Source organism: Amblyraja radiata, chromosome 19 (assembly GCF_010909765.2).
Source record: "Amblyraja radiata isolate CabotCenter1 chromosome 19, sAmbRad1.1.pri, whole genome shotgun sequence".
NCBI classification, from domain to species: Eukaryota; Metazoa; Chordata; class Chondrichthyes; order Rajiformes; family Rajidae; genus Amblyraja; species Amblyraja radiata.
In genome coordinates, this window is record NC_045974.1 from 41,302,765 (window position 1) to 41,323,922 (window position 21,158).

Here is a 21,158-nt window from a genome sequence, read left to right on the forward strand (position 1 = left end):
CTAAGGCTGTAACGTAACAAAATATGGAAAAAGTGGTGTGAATACTTTCTGAATTCACTGTATCACTTTGTGATCACTGATCACAACATCACTTTTTGACTGTAAATGCAAAGACTTGCATTGACGACTGGCGACTTCTGCTTGCCCAAAATGGATTAGATGGAGGAGTGGGGTCGTCCACATCAGCTGATGAAATCAAAGACAGAGGTGAGGGTATGGGTCAGTCAGTGGTTGAGGCAGCAGTAGGCTGAGGTTTGGACATACCAGATGTCAATGGCTGAGATTCATTGTGGCCAGATGTTGGACTAACTCGTGATGTTTCAAAGAAACATGTTAACAGTGTGTTTTGGGTGGGGTTTTATTTTGTTTTCTTGTAGGATTTCTTTGTAACACTGAACTTTGTAACACGTAAACCGAGAAAAGGGTAAGCGGCAACTTGCCGAATACCGTCACTGTTGAACTGTACAGTACTTTGTCAGCATTGCACGTGACTACGCTGCCAGGTGTAAATCTGAGCTTGAAATATTTCTAAAACATGAGCGCGTAAATTAGGTTTTGGTGTTAATTAAACAAGTGCGTTTTTCCCAAAACACATAAATCAAACACATAATACAAGAGGTGGCTGTATTTGATTTTTCCATCCTGGGTAAAAAATATTCTGACTGTCCACCCTACTTTTGCCTCTCATAATTTTACATTCTTCTGTCAGTGCCCTCCCCAACCTCCGTCATTCCAGAAAAACCAGTCCAAGTCTATCCAGCCTCTCCATGTAGAATACCCTCTAATGCAGGCATCATTCTGGTAAAGCTGCTCTGTATCATTTCCAAAGCCTTCACATTCTTCCTGTATCGGGGTGATGAGGGCTGCATGCAATACTCCAAATGCGGCCTAACCAAAGTCCTAGAAAGCTGCCTCATTCCTTCCAGACTCCCAACCAGTGAAGGCAAGCGTATCATATGTCTTCTGTATCTATCTACTTGTGATGCCATTTTCAGTGAATTATGGACTGATCCCTCTGTACATCAATGCTGTTAAAGATCTTGGCATTAATTGCATATTTTCCCCTTACCTCCTAACTCCTAAAGTGCAACACCTCACATTTGTTTGGATTAAACTCCACCTGCCATTTCTCTGCCCATTTCTGTAGATTATTTTTATCCACTGTATACTTTGACAACTGTTTGTCACCCTAGCAATCTTTGAGTCATGTGCAAACTTACTAACCAACCCGTCTATATCACAAGCAACAGAGGTCCCAGTCGCAAGCATCTAGCCTGAATATTATTCTTCCACCACAACCCTCTGTCTTCTATCAGTAAACCAGTATAACCAAGTCACTGTTCATCTCAAATGAGTCAGATTTGGCTCGGCCTCTGTGCAAGGGCAAATGTAGACATCACTTGCATACTGAAGCTCAACTATTCAGGTTTGGGTGACATTGGTTCTAATGTCTTCATATAATTGAACAGATACTTATTAGTTTCCTAAAGATTGGCTTCACCCCAGCAGGAATATAGTCCTCTCTCTCAAAATACCCTGCACGAAGCATCTTGTCAGTGTTAAATTCAGATCCTTCATGTTATAAACTTCAATTTCATTAGTAGTTGCATAAGATTCAGTTAGTGGAAAACTCACTATGCATCTGGCAAACAATTATTCTCTACTGTCCTATGGAAGACGCGAGATATATAATACCGTGTAAACTTGCCATCTCCCTGGGGATCGTGGTGTAACAAGGAATTGGGGAGTGAGCACTTTGTCTTATGTTCTCCAGAATCAGATCCACTGAATTTGATCTTTGTGTCTCTTTTTTATTATTTCTTCTGTCCGCTGTGAGTCCCAGGGATATAGTAACATTCCATACCTTTTAATTATTCCATACCTTCATAGTTATCGGTTAGGTTGAGACTATTTTACAGTATTATCCATTGCTGGAAATGAACAATTACCAGGTAATAACTTTAAAAATAGATGAAATTACTGCAAGGTAATACTTCTAAAAATGGATCTAATTATTTTAAGCTGAAATTCCGTTGGAAAGCTGGATATTTGATGTTATTGCAAGATCTCAAAGAATCATATTTCAGTGCTTTGGTTTTTGCCCACCAGTGTAACGATAATGACTGCTGGAAGAGCTAGCTGGGGTGTGGTTTCTGCAAGTAGAAAAGAAAAGCAAACAAAATTAGAAAGTCCATGATTAACCTTTACCGATTTAATTTTGTGAGTGGGTATGACGTAGGTTGATGTAAAATCTCTGACCTATTTTGTTCCATTGTATATGTTTTCACTTGTAAATCCTACTTTTTAATTAACCACATCTTTGAGCACCAGTGGACTGAGCCAAGGCATTCATAGATATTATTTCCAGTTACTGTACAGATGGTTAAGAGTATGCTCAGAAGGGTAATTGGTGCTTGAGGCTTCAAAAGGAAGCAATTAGCAAGCATGCGTCAAAATTCCAAAAGATATTTTATAAAAGAAGTCATGCATTTATCGAGATTAATGACGTGTTTATTTTATGTTGGAGAAAGCTGTAAGTAGATGTTTTACACAATAAAACAGCATATTCAACATTATATTGTTGAAACCTGTTTTATAATTCTGAGCCGTTCTGGACATTCAGCCATATCACCAATATCATCTGTGGTTAAATACCAAACTTTAAACATTCTTTTGAGAGTTTGGTCAATTATATCATAAAAAATATCACAATGTTTACCCATGAATGATTTTTGATCTAATGAAGCAATTTGGCAATTGTGTAGATTTGCAATTTAAATAATAACAACCAAAATGCTGTTGATATTGTTTTGGTACCTGAATCGCTTCATCGGCCCGAAACGTTGCCTATTTCCTTTGCTCCATAGATGCTGCCGCACCCGCAGAGTTTCTCCAGCAATTTTGTCTAACTTCGATTTTCCAGCATCTGCAGTTCCTTCTTGATCACTTCATTTCAATACATACGCAGTTTTGATTTTGCAACACATCAAAGTCATATCTAATTATTAAAGAGAAGCTTTACTAAAATTAAACAGAATGATTAATTTGTATTGGTACAGTTAGTTCTTGGAGCTGTCTCAATTAGTAATTGCATAGGTAATTCACCCTTCCATCTATCCATGTAGTCCACATATTCCCATAGATATTTTTATTTCCTCTGTGTATTTCCTACTTATCAGTCACGAATTGTTTGTTTTTAAAATCTAGATCAGTACACGGTGTTGATGGCTGCCTGTGCTAGCCGTGAGTCGGATAAAAAAGTGGTGAAGTGTGTAGAGTTGCTATTGTCTCGAAATGCAAATCCAAGCACAACCAGCAGGTATGAGAATCTACTGTATAATTAAAAGCTGCATGTGAAAAAGAGCCAAGCAGTTTAAAATTCTACTCATCAGATGCATTTCCATAAAAATGGTTTTATCTTGAGGTGCAGAAAACAAGTTTTAAAATGGCTTCAGCAATAAAATAAAGACAAAATTAGGGAAGAAGGTAAAATGCAGAATAATGTTATGTATAATTTAGCATTTGTACAATACATTTTTCATAACATATCTTGTGATATTTTGTAATTACAGCCAATAATATACTCAAGTTTTGATTTCAAGACTTGGCTTTCAACATAGGCTTTCAGCTACTCTTCATTGCATATCTATGATTAAAATGCCTGGGTGCTTTTGTACTTTGCTTTGGCCCTGCTACAGCCCTGCCTCTCTCCCCTCCATCCCTTTCTCCACCACCATCCCCTCAACAAACCTAGAGCTTGAATCTGATGAGTCACACATATATATGTACGGTATGAAATCAAATTGTCTTTGAGTTCAAATTAGCAATGTTTCAGGCTAGACACTAGTACTCCACTCTTACAGTATCTGCCATTTTGGCCAAGGAGTTCCTGAGAAGGAACTTGCTCCTTCAGATCAAAAGTCATTTGCAAGCATAAGGAAATCTTTTTTTGCTGAGAGATGAGGGGGTGAGAACTGGTTTATAACTAGGTAATGTGCAGGAGTTTTTAAAGCATTACCTCTCACAATGTATTTACAACTTTTAAAACATTTATTCCAAGCATTAAATGTAATCAGTTGTCCTTCATAGATGTGGATGTATTGTACAAATTTTTGATTTGATATAATTTAATTGCCACACAACCAAGGTCGGTGGTATTTGGGATGCCAGCAGCGGTACAGTAATAAAGAACACAACCACAATAAAAAAATTTACACAAACATCCACCACAGCATTCATCACTGTGGTGGAAGGCACAGAGCTTGGCCAGTCCTCCTCCATTTTCCCCCGTGGTCGGGACCTCCACCCTCCACAGCCGTTGCTGCGGGCGTCCAGATGGTAAGGGACAAAGTCAAAGTCAAGGTGAGTCCAGGATCGGCTCTTCCCAACCAGAGACCGCGGCTTCAGGCTGGTGTAGGCCGCAGGCTGGCGGTCAAAGTTTTAAAGTACCTGCCGTGCCACAGCCGGAAGCACCGCAGTCTGCAGGGCCGGCGGTCGAAGCTCCCCTCCAGGGGTGATGTTAAGTCCATACCGCGCCCGCGGTAGAAGACGGCCGCGGGCCGGCGGTGGAAGCTTCTTCTTCCACCCGGGTCCCCAACTTGAGATCCCGGACTGTAGACGGAACGTATCCTGGTATGTTTCAATTTAATTTTGTCCATGCAGATCAGCGACCAGTTCCTTTATAAAGGTTATCCATCCAGAATTATTATATTCTAGTGCATTTGCTTCTGTTAGTTCTAATTTTTGCAATCTGAAATTGCTCTCAAACTGTTCTCCTCTTAGTCAAATGTTTATCTAAAGCTTTTTAAAAAAGTAAACGAGTTGAGGCTTCTCTATTTGTCTAATTCTATGGGAGCTACAATTAAGTGTATCGTTGTACTAGCTTGTAATCTTTATTACTTATATACCTTAACCTTGCTTTTAGAAATCAACTTCATTTTTATTTTACTACGATGTTATCTGTTATCAACCTACGGTCCGTTTTGCTAAGTTTTAAATGCTGTGCAGAAACAAAGCATCCCATTTGTCTTAAGAAGGGTCTCGACCCAAAACATCACCTATTCCTTCTCCCCAGAGATGCTGCCTGTCCCACTGAGTTACTCCAGCATTTTGTGTCTATCTTCGATGTAATGTGCCTCTGCAGTTCCTTCTACACATCCCATTCACAGTTTGTATCTTTAAGAGCTTTTAAAGCTCTGGATGGACCTCTGGTGGTAAAGAAGGTTAATGCTTTGCAAACATTTATGAACACATTAGGCCGTTACAGTTTTGAATCTTGATTACCTTTATCTTACAAGGTAAACAATTTTGCTATTTTTAATCAGATGCGTTATGGCATTGTTGCGTTTGAACTAGTACTGTCTATGCACAAACAAAATCAAATCAAATCTGATAGCATCCTTATCATTATAATTAACCTGATCAATTTTTAATAAATCATTTAGATAGCTATTTACATATTTAATCTTCAGAACCAGTTCAGATTGAGTTGCCTGCAGGCCTTCAAATTGTGTGTAATGGAAGGATTAAATGTAATAATTATGCTGCTGACAAGGATATAATTTCTAAGAAGAACTTAAAGGAAGCAGAATTGAGAAATGCTACCCTTTTACATTATACACAACTTCAGTATCCAACTGCAGCTTTTCACCAAAAATTAAAAAAAATAATGCACAATTTCTCCAGTGCTGTGATTGAATTAATTGTTAAACATTAGGAATTAAATAACACATTATATATGATTGACTACATAAATTATTTATGCAGTTGCAATTCTTTATTAAATTCTCTTTTTTTTTTTTTTAAACAGCTATGATTATTTTTATCTCCAACACAATGTTAACCTTTTCCTTCCCTTTCAGTGGTCAGATGACGCCACTAATGTTTGCGGCCAAAGAAGGACACACGCAAACTGTTGCACTGCTGGTGGCTCATGGAGTGGAAATAAATATCCAGGATGACAAAGGCTACACAGTATGCTGCTTTGGTCAAGTTTTATTGATTATATTTCCTTTTTGAAAGTAACTCCGTTGTTTACATACAGGATTGTATTATAGACAATAGGTGCAGGAGTAGGCCATTTGGCCCTTCGAGCCAGCACCGCCATTCAATGTGATAATTGGTGATCATCCCCAATCAGTACCCCGTTCCTGCCTTCTCCCTATATCTCCTGACTCCGCTATCTTTAAGAGCCCTATGTAGCTCTCTTGAAAGTATCCAGAGAACCGGCCTCCACCGCCCTCTGAGGCAGAGAATTCCACAGACTCACAACTCTCTGTGAGAGAAAGTTTTTCCTCGTTTCTGTTCTAAATGGCTTACCCCTTATTCTTAAGCTGTGGCCCCTGGTTCTGGACTCCCCCAATATCGGGAACATGTTTCCTGCCTCTAGCTTGTCCAAACCCTTAATAATCATATGTTTCAATAAGATAATCTCTCATCCTGCTAAACTCCAGAGTATACAAGCCCAGCCGCTCCATTTGCTAATGTTACTTTGAATCCCTTCATCTAAATCATTGATGTATATTGTAGATAGCTGCGGTGCCAGCATCGAGCCTTGTGGTACCCCACTAGTCACTGCCTGCCTTTCTGAAAGGGACCTGTTAATCCCTACTCTTTGTTTCCTGTCTGCCAACCAATATTCTATCCATGTCAGCACTCTACCCCCAATACCATGTGGCCTAATTGTGCCCACTAATCTCCTATGTGGGACCTTATCAAATGCTTTCTGAAAGTCCAGGTACACTACATCCATTGGCTCTCCCTTGCCCATTTTCCTAGTTACATCCTCAAAAAATTCCAGAAGATTAGTCAAGCATGATTTCCCCTCTGTAAATCCATGCTGACTCGGACCGATCCTGTTACTGCTATCCAAATGTGCAGCTATTTCATCTTTTATAATTGACTCCAGCATCTTCCCCACCACCGATGTCAGGCTAACTGGTCTATAATTCCCTGTTTTCTCTCTCCCGCCTTTCTTAAAAAGTGGGATAACATTAGCTACCCTCCAATCCACAGGGACTGTTGAAATAATAGCTATTTTCAGTAAATAACGGTGCAAGGTGGCGCAGCGGTAGAGTTGCTGCCTTTACATTGCTTGCAGCGCCGGAGACCCGGGTTTGAACCCGACTACGGGTGCTGTCTGTACGGAGTTTGTACGTTTTCTTCGTGACCGAATGGGATTTCTCTGAAATCTTCAGTTTCCTCCCACACTCCAAAGACGTACAGGTATGTAGGTAAATTCGCTTGGTAAATGTAAAAATTGTCCCTCGTGTGAGTAGGATAGTATTAATATGAAGGGATCGCTGGTCGGCGTAGATCCGGTGGGCCAAAGGGCTTGTTTCCGTGCTGTATCTCTAAACTAAATAAGTTCTGCTTAGAGAGGAGAGGATGTTGTTAAGTCACATTGAATACATTGCCAGCAATTTAATGGAAACATGCCCTTCCTTCTGCTTGACTTTCCAGAAGGAGTCATGAAAGTTTGGTTCGCATTGCTTTATTCTTTGATATACTTTTAGTTACTTTTGGAACTGTGGGAATATATCTGCGGTGATTTTTCCTCAAGATTACAGCGTTTTACAAATGTTATAAGCCTGTGAATAGACTTTCCTTCATAGGCACTGACATGGGCATCAGTTCAAGGTCACAAAAGTACAGCATTGCAATTAATTGACTTAGGAGCTGATAAATCACTGAAGACCAATTACGGAGAAACAGCCGCTGATGTTGCTGAGAAAAAGCAACACTCACAGGTAAGCACCAAAATCCAAGCAGGCAAATTAGGTTCATTTATTCTCAGAACCAATTAAGATGTCGTACTTCTGACTTTTATGTATTTTTACACGACGGATTAAAGCATTAATTAAAGATTGAGTGTTTTAAATGGATAGTAATCTTTATTTTGCCTGCGATTCATTTGGCACTGCTAACTATCATAGTTGAATGTAATGCTTCAATGCAAGTTTTTCATTCAATCCACCGTCACATTTCTGACTCCTGGTAATTAAAACGGTCTTGTTGTTCTCCTTCTAGTTAGCACAGTTACTCAAAGTGACTTCAATTTCGCCATTAGCAGAAGCACCCCAGAACCTGCCTAAAGATGAGATAAGTTTCAAATACTCTGTGAATAATTCTAATACAGGAAAAAACAACTGTATAAGGTAATTAACATTATTTGTTTTCTTGTAAAACACTAAGTGATCTATTTTGATCGTTTCATAAGTTTCCATCACATTATATATTTTCTGATCATCCTTGGTTTAATAATTCGAACAATTGTATCTGATTAAATATTGTTCAATTTAAAACGTGTTGATTAGTATAGGTATCAGAGGTTATAGAGAGAAGGCAGGAAAATGGGGTTTGGAGGGAGAGATAGATCAACCATGATTGAATGGCGGAGTAGACTTGATGGGCCAAATAGAATAATTCTGCACCTATCACTTACAGTATGATTTTACTTGTGATCTTTTGAAAACTTAGCATCAAGAAACCATTGCATGGAATTACAACAAAATGATAATCAGTTAATATAAGGGTGCATAACCTCTTATATCACTTGGAATAGAAATATTACATGCAAGGTTCTGAATTAATTTAGTGTTTGATACTTGACTGAAAAATTACATTATGATCAATTTTTTAGCAAAGTCAAGTGAAATTAAGAATATTGCATTCCAAGATGTAACAGCAAAATGTTCAGCGTATATTCAAAGCTTAGTCATGTGTGTTCTATATTTATACCTAACTAGTAAAATGTCCCCCCCATCTGATGCCATTCTGGATTATGGAAATCAACAAAAAAAATTGAGATATGGAATAAAAATTTGCCATGAACTAACTTACGCAGAACAAATAAATGAACACAAAATCTATCCAGAGATCTGAACATAGTTTACCTAGGGCAGTGAATGCAGGCTGTCAGTTCACATCGGAGATTTGCTTTGGAATAAGAGAAGACCATCTTTGCTATTGATACTCATACAATGATACTTTATCAAACAATGTGACATCTGTTTCTAGTTAATTAAGTCAATAACCTTTCCTCTTTGGTCTACAATACAATCAGATCTCCCATGTCTTTGGACCACGTAAGCACAGGGCATTACTGTAAAGAGAAAACCTCCCCGTAGGAATGCACTGTACCTTATTCAAATTCCACTGTACCGTAGCTGGTTAAGTGACAATAAACGCAAACTTGAACTTGAACGAACTTTAGAACATGGGAATCAATAGGGAAAAAGGGTTTTACAATTGTGAGACAGACGGTTTTCTAGGAACGTGACCTTACTGTAGTACGGGTACACTGCATTTGTCTAAGATTATCAGAATCTGGTCACTTTTTATATTTACATAGAACCCCAAGTTAATTTTGAAAAATGAGTTCAGAACTGTATTTGATGGGAATATTGACTATTTTCTTTGGACGGTTTTAATATGTTATTCACATTCTTTGTTGTGATGCAAGTTACGACAGATGGCACAATGGGCTAAGTTTTCGGCTGGCGACCGGAAGGTAGCCGGTTCGAATCCCGCTTGGAGTGCATACTGTCGTTGTGTCCTTGGGCAAGACACTTCACCCACCTTTGCCTGTGGTGAATGTGTGTGAGTGACTGGTGGTGGTCGGAGGGGCCGTAGGCACAGATTAGCAGCCACGCTTCCGTCAGTCTGCCCCAGGGCAGCTGTGGCTACAGAAGTAGCTCACCACCACCGAGTGTGACTGAGGAATGTATGAATAATGCGATGTAAAGCGTCTTGAGTATTCTAGAAAGGCGCTATATAAATCCCATCCATTATTATTATTATTATTAAAAGATCTCATTCATTTTCATAGTTCGATTTCAACGTTTGGTGAAGTAGAACTATTTCTGTACGGGCTTGAATTGGAACATCTTCGGCAATTACTTAAGGTATGTTTATTTTATTGATAATGGTAAATATTATTGTTTATAGATATAACATTGAAACAGGCCTGCAGCTCAATGAGTCCACGCTGACCATCGATCTCCCGTTCACACTAGTTCTGTATCATCCCGCTTTCTCATCCACTCCCGACACACTAGGGGCAATTTACAGAGGCCAATTAACGCACGTCTTTGAGATGTGGGGAGAAACTGGAGCACCCGGAGGTAACCCATACGGTCGCAGGGAGAATATGCAAACTCCGCACAGACAGCACCCGAGGACAGGATTGAATCCGAGTCTCTGGCACTGTGAGGCAGCAGCTCTACCAGCTGTCCACAAATACATTATTAATAATGTATTTGTATAATCCCTGAGTTAATTACTAAAATGTCTTGTATTAATGATTTATATTCTTGATTTTACTGTTTATGAAGATTTTAAATGAATGTGCACTATTTGTAAAGTCTTGTACAGTGTCTAGCCTCTTCCAAAATGTGGTACAGAAATGTACAAACCAATTGTCATCTGTATAAAAGTGGCAATAGGTTTTAACATCACCTGTGGCTCCCAGCTATGTGCTCTTCTATAGAGAGCAGTTATCTACCGGTTGCTAAATACTTTAACTCCCCTTCCCATTCCCACACTGATCTTTCTATCCTGGAACCTTCTCCACTGTCAGAGTGAGGCCAAACGCAAATTGGAGGAACAGCACCTGATATTTTGCTTGGGCAGCTTACACCTCAGCGGCATAAATATTGACTGCACTAACTTCAAGTAACCCTTGCATCCTCTCTCTCTCCAACCCCCCCCCCCCCCACCCTAGTAATTTGTACTAGTTTCACTGTTGTCCTATTGAGATTCATTCTCTGTATAACTCGTTATCACCAAGCCCACAGCCAACAATAGACCATTCCCTTGATCATCGTTACTTTTTTGCTCATCTTTCACTAATTTGTTCTATATCACCATATCTATCCCTCGTTTCTCTTTCCACTGACTCTCAGTCTGAAGAAGGGTCTTGACCCGAGACGTCACCTATTCCTTTTCACCGGAGATGCTGCCTGACTCGCTGAGTTACTCCAGCTTTTGTGTCTGTCTTCGTGGAGTATTAGGTACAAGAGAGAGTGCTTTAATGGCATCTTAGAATGTGTCATACATGAGAAGTCTTTGTCACTTGGTTGGAAATGAGGGCTTTGGAGCAGTTTTTGTGCAGCAGTGTCTTTTCATCACCATTTTTATCAGTTACACACACACTTTATTTGAGACCAATGCAGAGATTACTTTTTAAGATTAGCAATTAATTATCTGGACATGTTTAATCCACGTATAATTCTACTTGGTTTCATTAGCTACGACAAGTTAACAAGAAATATTCCTCAGAGCTGCTGAACTGTTATTTTATAATACAGTTGTACATCAATTCATCTTAAATAGAGTAACTCTTTGTTAGTAAAAAATAGTACCTATAAAAATATACTGATTTAAAAATGTTTTCCGTTGTTTATTTTTGAAGGAGAATGATATATCTTTTAGAGGACTTCTGACAATGGGGAAAGAAGAGCTTGAAAAGGTTAGATCTGTTTTTTTTAAACCAATTTTTCATTTATGATGTAGTGCGAAATCTAAGCAGCACCGAGCCAAAGATAATTTTGACCTCGCCTTGCATCCATTGGAATTAAAATTATTTTACCTCGAACACAGATCATTCACAATTGGGCTCCGCGATCTTTTACGGATACTTCCAGAAGGAGCTGCATTTGCAAGCTTTCACACACAGACCATAATTTATGTGATAAGAGAATATATTCTTTATTATCATGTGGATGATGAATGTCTGTGGTCACTGTGGGCAAACCCAGGATGCCTTTACGGTATTTAGTAGGTCAGATATCATTCCATGATTGGGCTACTGACAACATTTATATACCAGAATATGTAGATTATGCCGAATTTGCAGATATATATATTTCATCTGGTAGTGTGCACCTCTTCCAACCTTGACTACTGTATTTAGTTCCCCTGTCGTAGCCTCCGTTACACCGGAGAAACCAAGCATAAGCTAGGCAACCATTTCGCCGATGGCTTGCGCTCTGTCTGCCAAGGCCCGTTGGAGCTCCTGATTACTAACCCCGTTAACTTCCCTTCTCATTCCCATACTGATCTTTCTGGCCTGGCCCTTCTCCATTACCAGAGTGAAGCCACATGCAAACTGGATGAACAGCACCGCATATACTACTTGGATAGCTTATAACCCAATGGTATAAGCATTAAAATTTCCAATTCATATAATTTTCCATTACACATCGCACACATCTCCCCACCATCTCCCACCATCCCAGTCATCCTGCTCCTTTCTCCTCCTCCATTCACTCATGACCCATCCGTAAGTCCCACATTTCCATATTATTCCCGCTCTTTCCCTTCCGTCCTGTCCTCTTTCATTCATATTCCTCTCTTCGGCTCTACATTTCCTTCTGTTTCCTCAACTAACACCTTTTTGTCTTCTTTTCACCTCAAGTCTTTGTCACTTAATCCGCCCATCTGCCAATCACCCCTCTCAACTGGAAACCACCCAAAATCTGAAGAAGGCTCTCGACCCTAAACGTCGCCCATTCCTTCTCTCCAGAGATGCCGCCTGTCCCGCTGAGTTACTGCAGCATTTTGTGTCTACCGCCCAAAATCCCATTTGTCCATTTCATGCTCAGATACTGCCTGACCTGCTGAGTTCTACCAGTACTTTGTTTTTTACTCCAGATTCCATCTTCTGCGGTCGCTTGCGGCTCCAAGCCTATAAATGTCAGGTTGAGTTGGATATATTTTAAAAAACAGTCTCCAAGTTTGGGTCAGATCAGGCCAGGCAAACTCTTTATAAATAAATGTGCTGAGGCTACTTACATCAATTAGATCTTGGCTACCTGACCCTCAGGTCAGAACCCAAACAAGTAATTAACAAACTAGTGAACTAATTTATTTTAAAATCTACTTTATATTGATACAGTGCATGCTTGTAATGACTGATCCATACTGACCTCATTTGTTTAATTAATCCAGTGCCCTTCGTAACCGGGCCAAACAGGTTAACCATGCAACTAGACACTTAGGACATAATTGTTTCAATGCCGTTGCAAGGAAAGGACTGATTCCACCCAGTGTGCTCAAACCTCTTCCCTCCCAAAAGTAGACAGTAACCAGGCTATCTACTGGCTCAAGTTACCAAATAAAATGTGTTCTGCTAATCATGCTAGACTGTTTAACAGAAATAAAGTAAAATGCTTTTAACTATTTGTGTTTGGATGGACACAATTTGGCCTTGTACAAGATGTTTCAAGAGAAAAGGCAATGAGATAATGTATTAGCATGGACTGAGTTGAGACTGAGCATAGCTTAGTTTGCAAACTGAAATCAGAAAGCAGTAATAAATGTACATGTTCATGAAATTGGATGTAACTATTGGGGTTACATCCTATTTACAGGGATTAGAACTTGGGTCTTAGATGTTTACAATACAATACCAGTGGTTTAGATGAAGGAAGCAAGTTTGTACAGTGAGAATATGAACTGTGTAAGCAGCGGCTAAGAATGGATCTGGATGGTTTAGTGATGAGGCAATAAGGTAATATTTGCATAATAGGGGAAATATCAAGTTATCCACTGTGTACCGCATGAGCTTCTGCTATAAAGGAATTTCGTTGCACTCTGGTGTATATGACAATTAATGAATCTAAATCTGACATCCCTTTTACCCAGAGCATGTGTTACTTCAAGGTATTCCTCTAAATTAGTCAAACAATATTTTCCTTTCTCAAAACCGTTGACTTAGCTTAACTAGTAGCTGGCATATGGTTTGCTACTTCCTGTCTATTTGAATAAAGGAGTTGCATTTGTTTGCTTCCTATAATTTGTATTTTTAATATTGAGATAATTCAAACCATTGTTTTCCAATATTGTAATGTGTTTTTGTTTTTTAATCTTTTTAATTCTTCACTATTTTGAATATCAGAGATACAAATATTCAAGCTATTTGACAAATTTGACAGCCAGTTCAGCTGGCAGGTGTAACTTAACCAACTCTCAAAACATGACCATTTCACTCGGTCTGCCTAGGCCTGCTGGATCTCCTGGTTGCTAACCACTTTAACGCCCCTTCCCATTCCCATACCAAACTTACTGTCCTGAACTCCATTGCCAGTGTGAGGCCACACACGCAAACTGGAGAAACAGATCCACATATTCCACAGTTTTAGGTAACAACCCAACCGCCACCCCCTTTCTCCCCCCTCTCTTCCCTGTGCCTCTTCCTGATGCACATCCATTTCTCATACTCTCTCACTCCCCCCTCCTTACCCTTCCCCTTGTCCCCTTCCACCTATATCCCTTCCTCTGGTTTTATATTTCACTCCTCATCCTTCCTTAACTGATGCCTTTTTATCTTCTTTTCATCTCTGGCCTTTATCCACCTATCTGCCAATCATTCCCCCCCCCCCCCCCCCCCCCCAGTATCCAGTATCACTTACCAGACTTTCTCCCACCCCCACCACTTTTCTGGCTTTCTTCCCCCTTCTCCAATTACTACAATTAGTCTGAAGAAAGCACCTGTCCTGAAACTTCATCTGTCTATATCTTCCAGCACTAATGCCCGATCTGCTGAATTACTCCAATGTTTTGTGTTCTCTTTGTAAATCAGCATCTAAGAGGCAAATGTCTTGGTGAACATTCAGGCCGGTACTTTGAGGACTGACTATGACCCAACCCCTCAATATTCCTGCATCAGGTTCAGATACCATAAAATCTAGACTGACACTCCGTTTAACTGCAATGGTTGGAGTTACTGTCTTTCAAATGAGATCTTAAACTCAGACTGTGAAGAGGAGTAAGGGAGTTAACCCTGTGCCTAGTTAATATTGCAGCATAAGCTTTGCTAAAAAACAACTAGAATTTGATCATGGCCCATTGCTGTCCGTCAAACTGGCTGATGATTTCTAAGTCATAGTAATGACAAGATTTCATAATATTTCTTTGTACAACGTGTTTTAAAATATACAGAAAGAATGATGTTACATGAATGCAATGGTGATGTTATATATAATTTCTTACTATCTGTTAGTATCACAAAAACTTCTTTTTTTTTTGACGGAGTTGAACCTTGTACCTTGCCAAATGTTCATGCACAAAGGGCTTTTTAACAAGAGTGGAATGTTCTCCTGCATGTTAAATGCTCACTGCAATTGATTTTGGGTGATAGAAAGGGGAATTTGATGTTTTGACGATGTCTGCATGTTCATCTGTGAATGGTAACTTGTCACTCAATAACTTTAAATGTCATATTGGATTTTAAATAAACACAAGTAATTTCCTGTCATTACGTACACTGTTCAACAGAAATTGTGTTAGAAAGTGTACATGTATCTATACTTGGGATGTAAAACACTGCCTTCCACTGTACTTAAGTCACTTAAGCTGTCCAATTGTGGCAAACAGTCCATAAACCAGTCAGGATTTTAAGGTTTATGATTTGACACAGAATTGACTCATTAAGTTCACAAGATACCTTGATGCTGTTTCTAATAGCACAAACAATGTTCATTCAATTAATGGACAAAATTACTCATTTCAGTATACACTCTAAATGTCAGTGGAAAAACAAAAATGTCAGCACACTTTGACTTGGTATATATCATTCCATGTTGAGTGTTTCTTGTCACATTTCAACTGCACTTGATCATTTCAACATTCCTGTCGAACAGGATTTAAGGAGACATGGGCAGTAAAAATCCATTTTTGTGCGCTGAACATATGCCTTACAAAAATATATTGTGAACTGTACATGACCAGTTTAATAATTTACTGGAAATTTCACTGGATTTTCCCTGTTGTTCCAAAGGGGAATAAGATGTATGTTGTGATGCAAATAACTTGGATTTATGCACCATCTTCATGTTCAATCCTGACAGATCACGTGAGGGCAACAGGTTTAGCCATCCATCTCCAAATGTGGTTAGATTATCCATTACTCCAGGATTATCCAAATGACTGACCCTCCCGCTTTTTCCCATTAACTCCTTGAACTGACCCTTCATCTAGCCTCACCTATAATAAGTAATGAGAGTGATACGTGACTTTACTTTGTCCCTGAAATTGAGACCTGTTCAGATGCTTCTCTAATTTACTATTTCATTCCCTATCACAACAGAGGTAAAGAAATACAACAGTGTCAAATGAGAGGGAGCCAATTGCAAGTGAGTTAAAGCAAGGATCGGGAAAGATGCTTGGTCATCAGCTGTTTACTGACAAGTGGTCACAGCGAGGTGAAGTTGAAAGGACATGGCTACATATTTGAAAGAGCTGTGAGCAGACTATATGCAGAGAGAGGCTGGGAGGCAGAGAAGGAATAAAAGTAGCTGGAAAGATGGTCCTAATTCTGATGACAAACTATGAACACCTCATACTTTAGTGTTAGTTTCTTTTAGAGATACAGCACGGAAACAGCCCTTCGGCACTCCAAGTCTGTGCCACATTAACACTATCCTACACACATTAGGGACAATTTACACTTCTACAAAGCCGATAAACCTACAAACCTGTACGTCTTTAGAGTGTGGGAGGAAACCGGAGAACCCGGTGAAAACCCACACCATCACGGGGAGAACGTCCAAACTCCTTACAGACAGCACCCGTAGTGGGGATCGAACCCGGGTCTCTGGAGCTGTAAACGCTGTAAGGCAGCAACTATACCGCTATGCCGCCGTGCTGCCCACTTGATGAGAAAGGAAAGGTCAAGGAAAGAATAATAATAATAATAATAAATTTTATTTATGGGCGCCTTTCAAGAGTCTCAAGGACACCTTACAAAAATTGAGCATGTAGAGAAAAAACATGTAAGGGGAATTAAATAAATAGTAGAGACATGACTAGTACACAAAGCAAAGACAGAATTCAATACAAAACACAGTATGAGGCAATTAATGCACAGATGAAAAGGGACGGGGACGTGGGGCTAAGGATAGGCAGAGGTGAAGAGATGGGTCTTGAGGCGGGACTGGAAGATGGTAAGGGACACGGAATTGCGGATCAGTTGGGGGAGGGAGTTCCAGAGCCTGGGAGCTGCCCTGGAGAAGGCTCTGTCCCCAAAACTGCGGAGGTTGGACTTGTGGATGGAGAGGAGACCGGCTGATGTGGATCTGAGGGACCGTGAGGGTTGGTAGGGGGAGAGGAGGTCAGTGAGATATGGGGGGGCCAGATGGTGGAGGGCTTTGTAGGTGAGGACCAGGATTTTGTAGGTGATCCGGTGGGAGATGGGAAGCCAGTGAAGTTTTTTGAGGACTGGAGTGATGTGATGCCAGGATTTGGTGTGGGTGATGAGTCGGGCAGCTGCGTTCTGGACCAGTTGGAGTCGGTTGATGTAGGTGGAGCTGATGCCAAGGAGAAGTGAGTTGCAATAGTCCAGTCGGGAGGAGATGAAGGCATGGATGAGTCTTTCAGCAGCAGGCGGTGTGAGAGAGGGTCTGAGTTTGGCGATGTTGCGGAGATGAAAGAAGGAGGTTTTAATGACATGGCGGATGTGAGGCTCAAGGGAGAGGGTGGAATCAAAGATCACGCCAAGGTTGCGGGCCTGGGGAGATGGGGAGACAGTGGTGCCGTCGATGGTGAGAGTGGGGTTATTGATTTTGCTGAGTGTGGCTTTGGAGCCTATGAGGAGGAATTCTGTCTTATCGCTGTTGAGTTTGAGGAAATTATGTTGCATCCAGGTTTTTATAGCTGACAAACAGGAGTTGATATGGGAGAGAGGGGGGGGTTGTGGGGGGATTTGGTGCCAAGGTAAATCTGGGTGTCATCAGCGTAACAGTGGAAGTCCAGATTGAAGTGGCGGAGTATCTGACCAAGGGGGAGGATGTAGATGATGAAGAGGAGGGGGCCGAGTACGGAGCCTTGGGGAACGCCTTGAGTGACTGCGGCTGTAGCAGAGGTGTGGTTGTGGAGAGAGATGAAGTGGGATCTGTTGGAAAGGTAGGAACGGAGCCAGCTGAGTGCAGAGCCTTCAGAATTGGCAAAAGAGTAAGGAATCTAAGGGGTTTTGTTGTTCTGTTGAAAGAGAGGAGGGTTTTTCAGAGTAGGTCTTGAACCTGCCTGACATGGTCTGCTCATAACTTAACTTTGACAGTTAAACAAAACATTGTGCAGAAAATATGTTGAAAGCTGCAGAACTTGACATGAAGGAGCAAGTTTGGGAACCACTCTGGGTAGGTGACTTGGAAGAAAAATTAGGGTTTTTCTCCATAAAGTAGAAAAGGATGAGGTGATAGGGATTGTGAGCGAATCGGTTTCATAGAAATATTTTTGTGATGGATGGGCAGAAGTTCAGCAGTTCAAAGTTTCTAAATGGATTTGCCAAGAACAAAACTATTTTGTCAAATGAACAAACAGACTTAGTTGGAAAGTCTCAAAGCTCTTGTGCATTTGAATAAATCTCCGCAGAACGAGCATAGTTTAGAACAGAAGACATAATGAGTCAGTATAAAACCAATACTTTGATCATACCAATGACCCAACAGGTGACCATTTTGTAGGATACAGGTTGGACCAGTACTCTGTATAATGTTTTCATATAAATAAGATCTGGTGTCAATGTGTAGGAAGGAACTGCAGATGGTGGTTTATGCCGAAGAGAGACACAAAATGCTGGAGTAATTCAGCGGGCCAGGCAGCATCTCTGGAGAGAAAGAATGGGTGAGGTTTAGGTCCTTTTTCTAACTGAGAGTCGGGAGAGGGAAACATAGAGATATGGAAGTGTGTGTAAGGTATAAAAACACAGATCAAAGCAGACAATGCTAAGGAAGTGTAGAATAGTTCATTGTTAGCTGAGGGGAAGGTGACAAGGAGGCATACAATCAGTAAATTATTTCAGGGCACCATAATGTTTGGGACACATGGCATCACAGGTGTTTGTAATTGCTCAGGTGTGTTTAATTGCCTCCTTAATGCAGGTATAAAGGGCCTGTCCCACGAGTATGCGACTCCATGGGGCAAGCGCGACCTAAAGGGCTTGTCCTACGAGCATGCGACTCCATGGGGCAAGCGCGACCTAAAGGGCTTGTCCTACGAGCATGCGACTCCATGCGGCAAACTCCACCTAACATGGTCGCTTGAGCCGTACGGCCTCGCGGGGCCTGTCATGCTTCGATCGCCGGAGCCGTATGGAGTTGTGCGGAGCTGGTCCCGACATCGCGCGGGGCTCTGAAAAACTGACCGTGTTCAAAAATTCCGCGCGGCAACGGCCTGCCGGCCCGCAGCCGCCTCGACACCGTACGCACTGTCTCGACGCCGTACGTCACGCGCGAACTTCCGCAGACTTCGCTCGAACTTTATGTCACTCACTCGACCTCCGCGCAGCCCCCGCTTCTGGTTTGGTCGCGCTTGCCGCATGCAGTCGCATGCTCGTGGGACAGACCCTTAGGTCGCGCTTGCCGCATGGAGTCGCATGCTCGTGGGCAGGGCCGGATTTAGATGAAGAGAGGCCCTAAGCTATTTCACTTGTGAGGCCCCCCCACCTCCCAATCCCCCACCCCCACGACTAGAGGACCATGACTACCCGACCAGTGACTGTGTGACACTTTTAGATCCTACTGTATGTTGTCATTAAACAGTTGGTTATAAAATACATATTGGATTCACCGCGGAGCGGGCGATGCCTTACCTGGATCGCCGTTTGAAGCTCTAGGGTGTTGGGCCTGCTGCTTCAACATCATGGAGCTGTGGTTTGCAGAGCTCCCACCCTCGGGCCGCGTTGATTTTAATATCGCAGAGCCCTGGGTAACCTTTGCCGAGGTCCGCCAGCGTGAATCTCCAACCAGCTCAGCTTGTGGACTTCGGGAGCCGCGGTCTCCAGTAGGAAGTGGCCGATTCGGAAGTCCAAGCCGCTGAGAATGTTCTCCCGTTCCGACGTCGGATGGTGACCCCCAAATTTAATTGTACCAATGGCCATGAGGGGGGGTCCAAGAGGAGGGGGACCGTTGAAGATGGGAAAAGGGATCATCAATGGGGGGCGAGGACTCCTTCCCATGGAAGAACAGTGTGAGGCGGAGGCGACTGAAGAAGAGCTCCAAATCGCGGCGGGTGCGGAAATCATTGAGGTGTGGACGGAGGGGGACAAAGGTGAGGCCTCTGCTGAGGACAGACCGTTCCAATATCTGAGAGGGGGAGGTCAGGGGGGATGGTGAACACACGGCAGGGATGGGGGTTGGGGCCGGAGGAAGGCAGGTGAATGGACTGAGGCCAAGGCTGGTGGAGGGGTGGTGGGTGGTAGTGGGGCATGAAGACTGTAGTGTGGGTGGGGAAGAGCTGGGATCACATGGTTTGAGCGGAATGGGGAAGACCCAGTGGAACAGCCACTGAGATTACCAGGGTTGGGGGGGGGGGGGGGCTAGCACTAGGACCCAGGGGAGTGGGAATCTGCAGCGTGGAAATTTCAGGCCCAGTGCTGAGTCCAGGCTGCAGGTAAGACGAATGCTGCGGGCTGCTGGAGGGCGGGGGAGTGGAGTCCGGGTCAGCGGGCAAAGAGTAGGAAGTCCCGGTGGGTGGATGGGCATCGATGTGAGTAGGCCCCCCCTAGATCTCGAGGCCCTAAGCTTAAGCTTGTCTAGCTTATATGTAAATCCAGCCCTGCTCGTGGGACAGGCCCTTTAGAGAGCTCTCAGCACTTAGTCTTTCCTCCAGTCTTTCCATCACCTTTGGAAACTTTTATTGCTGTTTATAAACATGAGGACCAAAGTTATGCCAATGAAAGTCAAAGAAGCCATTATGAGACTGAGAAACAAGAATAAAACTGTTAGAGACATCAGCCAAACCTGAGGCTTACCAAAATCAACTGTTTGGGACATCATTAAGAATAAAGAGAGCACTGGTGAGCTTACTAATCGCAAAGGGACTGGCAGGCCAAGGAAGACCTCCACAGCTGATGGCAGAAGAATTCTCTCTATAATAAAATAAATCCCCAAACACCTGTCCGACAGATCAGAAACACACTTCATGAGTCGGGTGTGGATTTGTCAATGACCACTGTCCGCAGAAGACTTCATGAACAGAAATACAGAGGCTACACTGCGAGATGCAAACCACTGGTTAGCTGTAAAAATAGGATGGCCAGGTTACAGTTTGCCAAGAAGTACTTAAAAGAGCAAACTCAGTTCTGGAAAAAGGTCTTGTGGACAGATGAGACGAAGATTAACTTATATCAGAGTGATGGCAAGAGCAAAGTATAGAGG

At 41.9% G+C, this 21,158-nt stretch overlaps 1 protein-coding gene across 1 annotated transcript in view; it reads left to right on the forward strand.

Moving 5' to 3' along the window:
* asz1 (ankyrin repeat, SAM and basic leucine zipper domain containing 1) overlaps window positions 1–21,158 on the forward strand; it is an 89,467-nt gene that overhangs the window by 43,402 nt on the left and 24,907 nt on the right. The window contains exons 4-9 of the mRNA XM_033038310.1: window positions 3,208–3,319; window positions 5,862–5,973; window positions 7,614–7,748; window positions 8,029–8,156; window positions 9,830–9,905; window positions 11,414–11,470. Of these exons, the coding sequence (XP_032894201.1) occupies window positions 3,208–3,319; window positions 5,862–5,973; window positions 7,614–7,748; window positions 8,029–8,156; window positions 9,830–9,905; window positions 11,414–11,470 (620 nt within the window). The remainder of the gene's footprint in view (window positions 1–3,207; window positions 3,320–5,861; window positions 5,974–7,613; window positions 7,749–8,028; window positions 8,157–9,829; window positions 9,906–11,413; window positions 11,471–21,158) is intronic.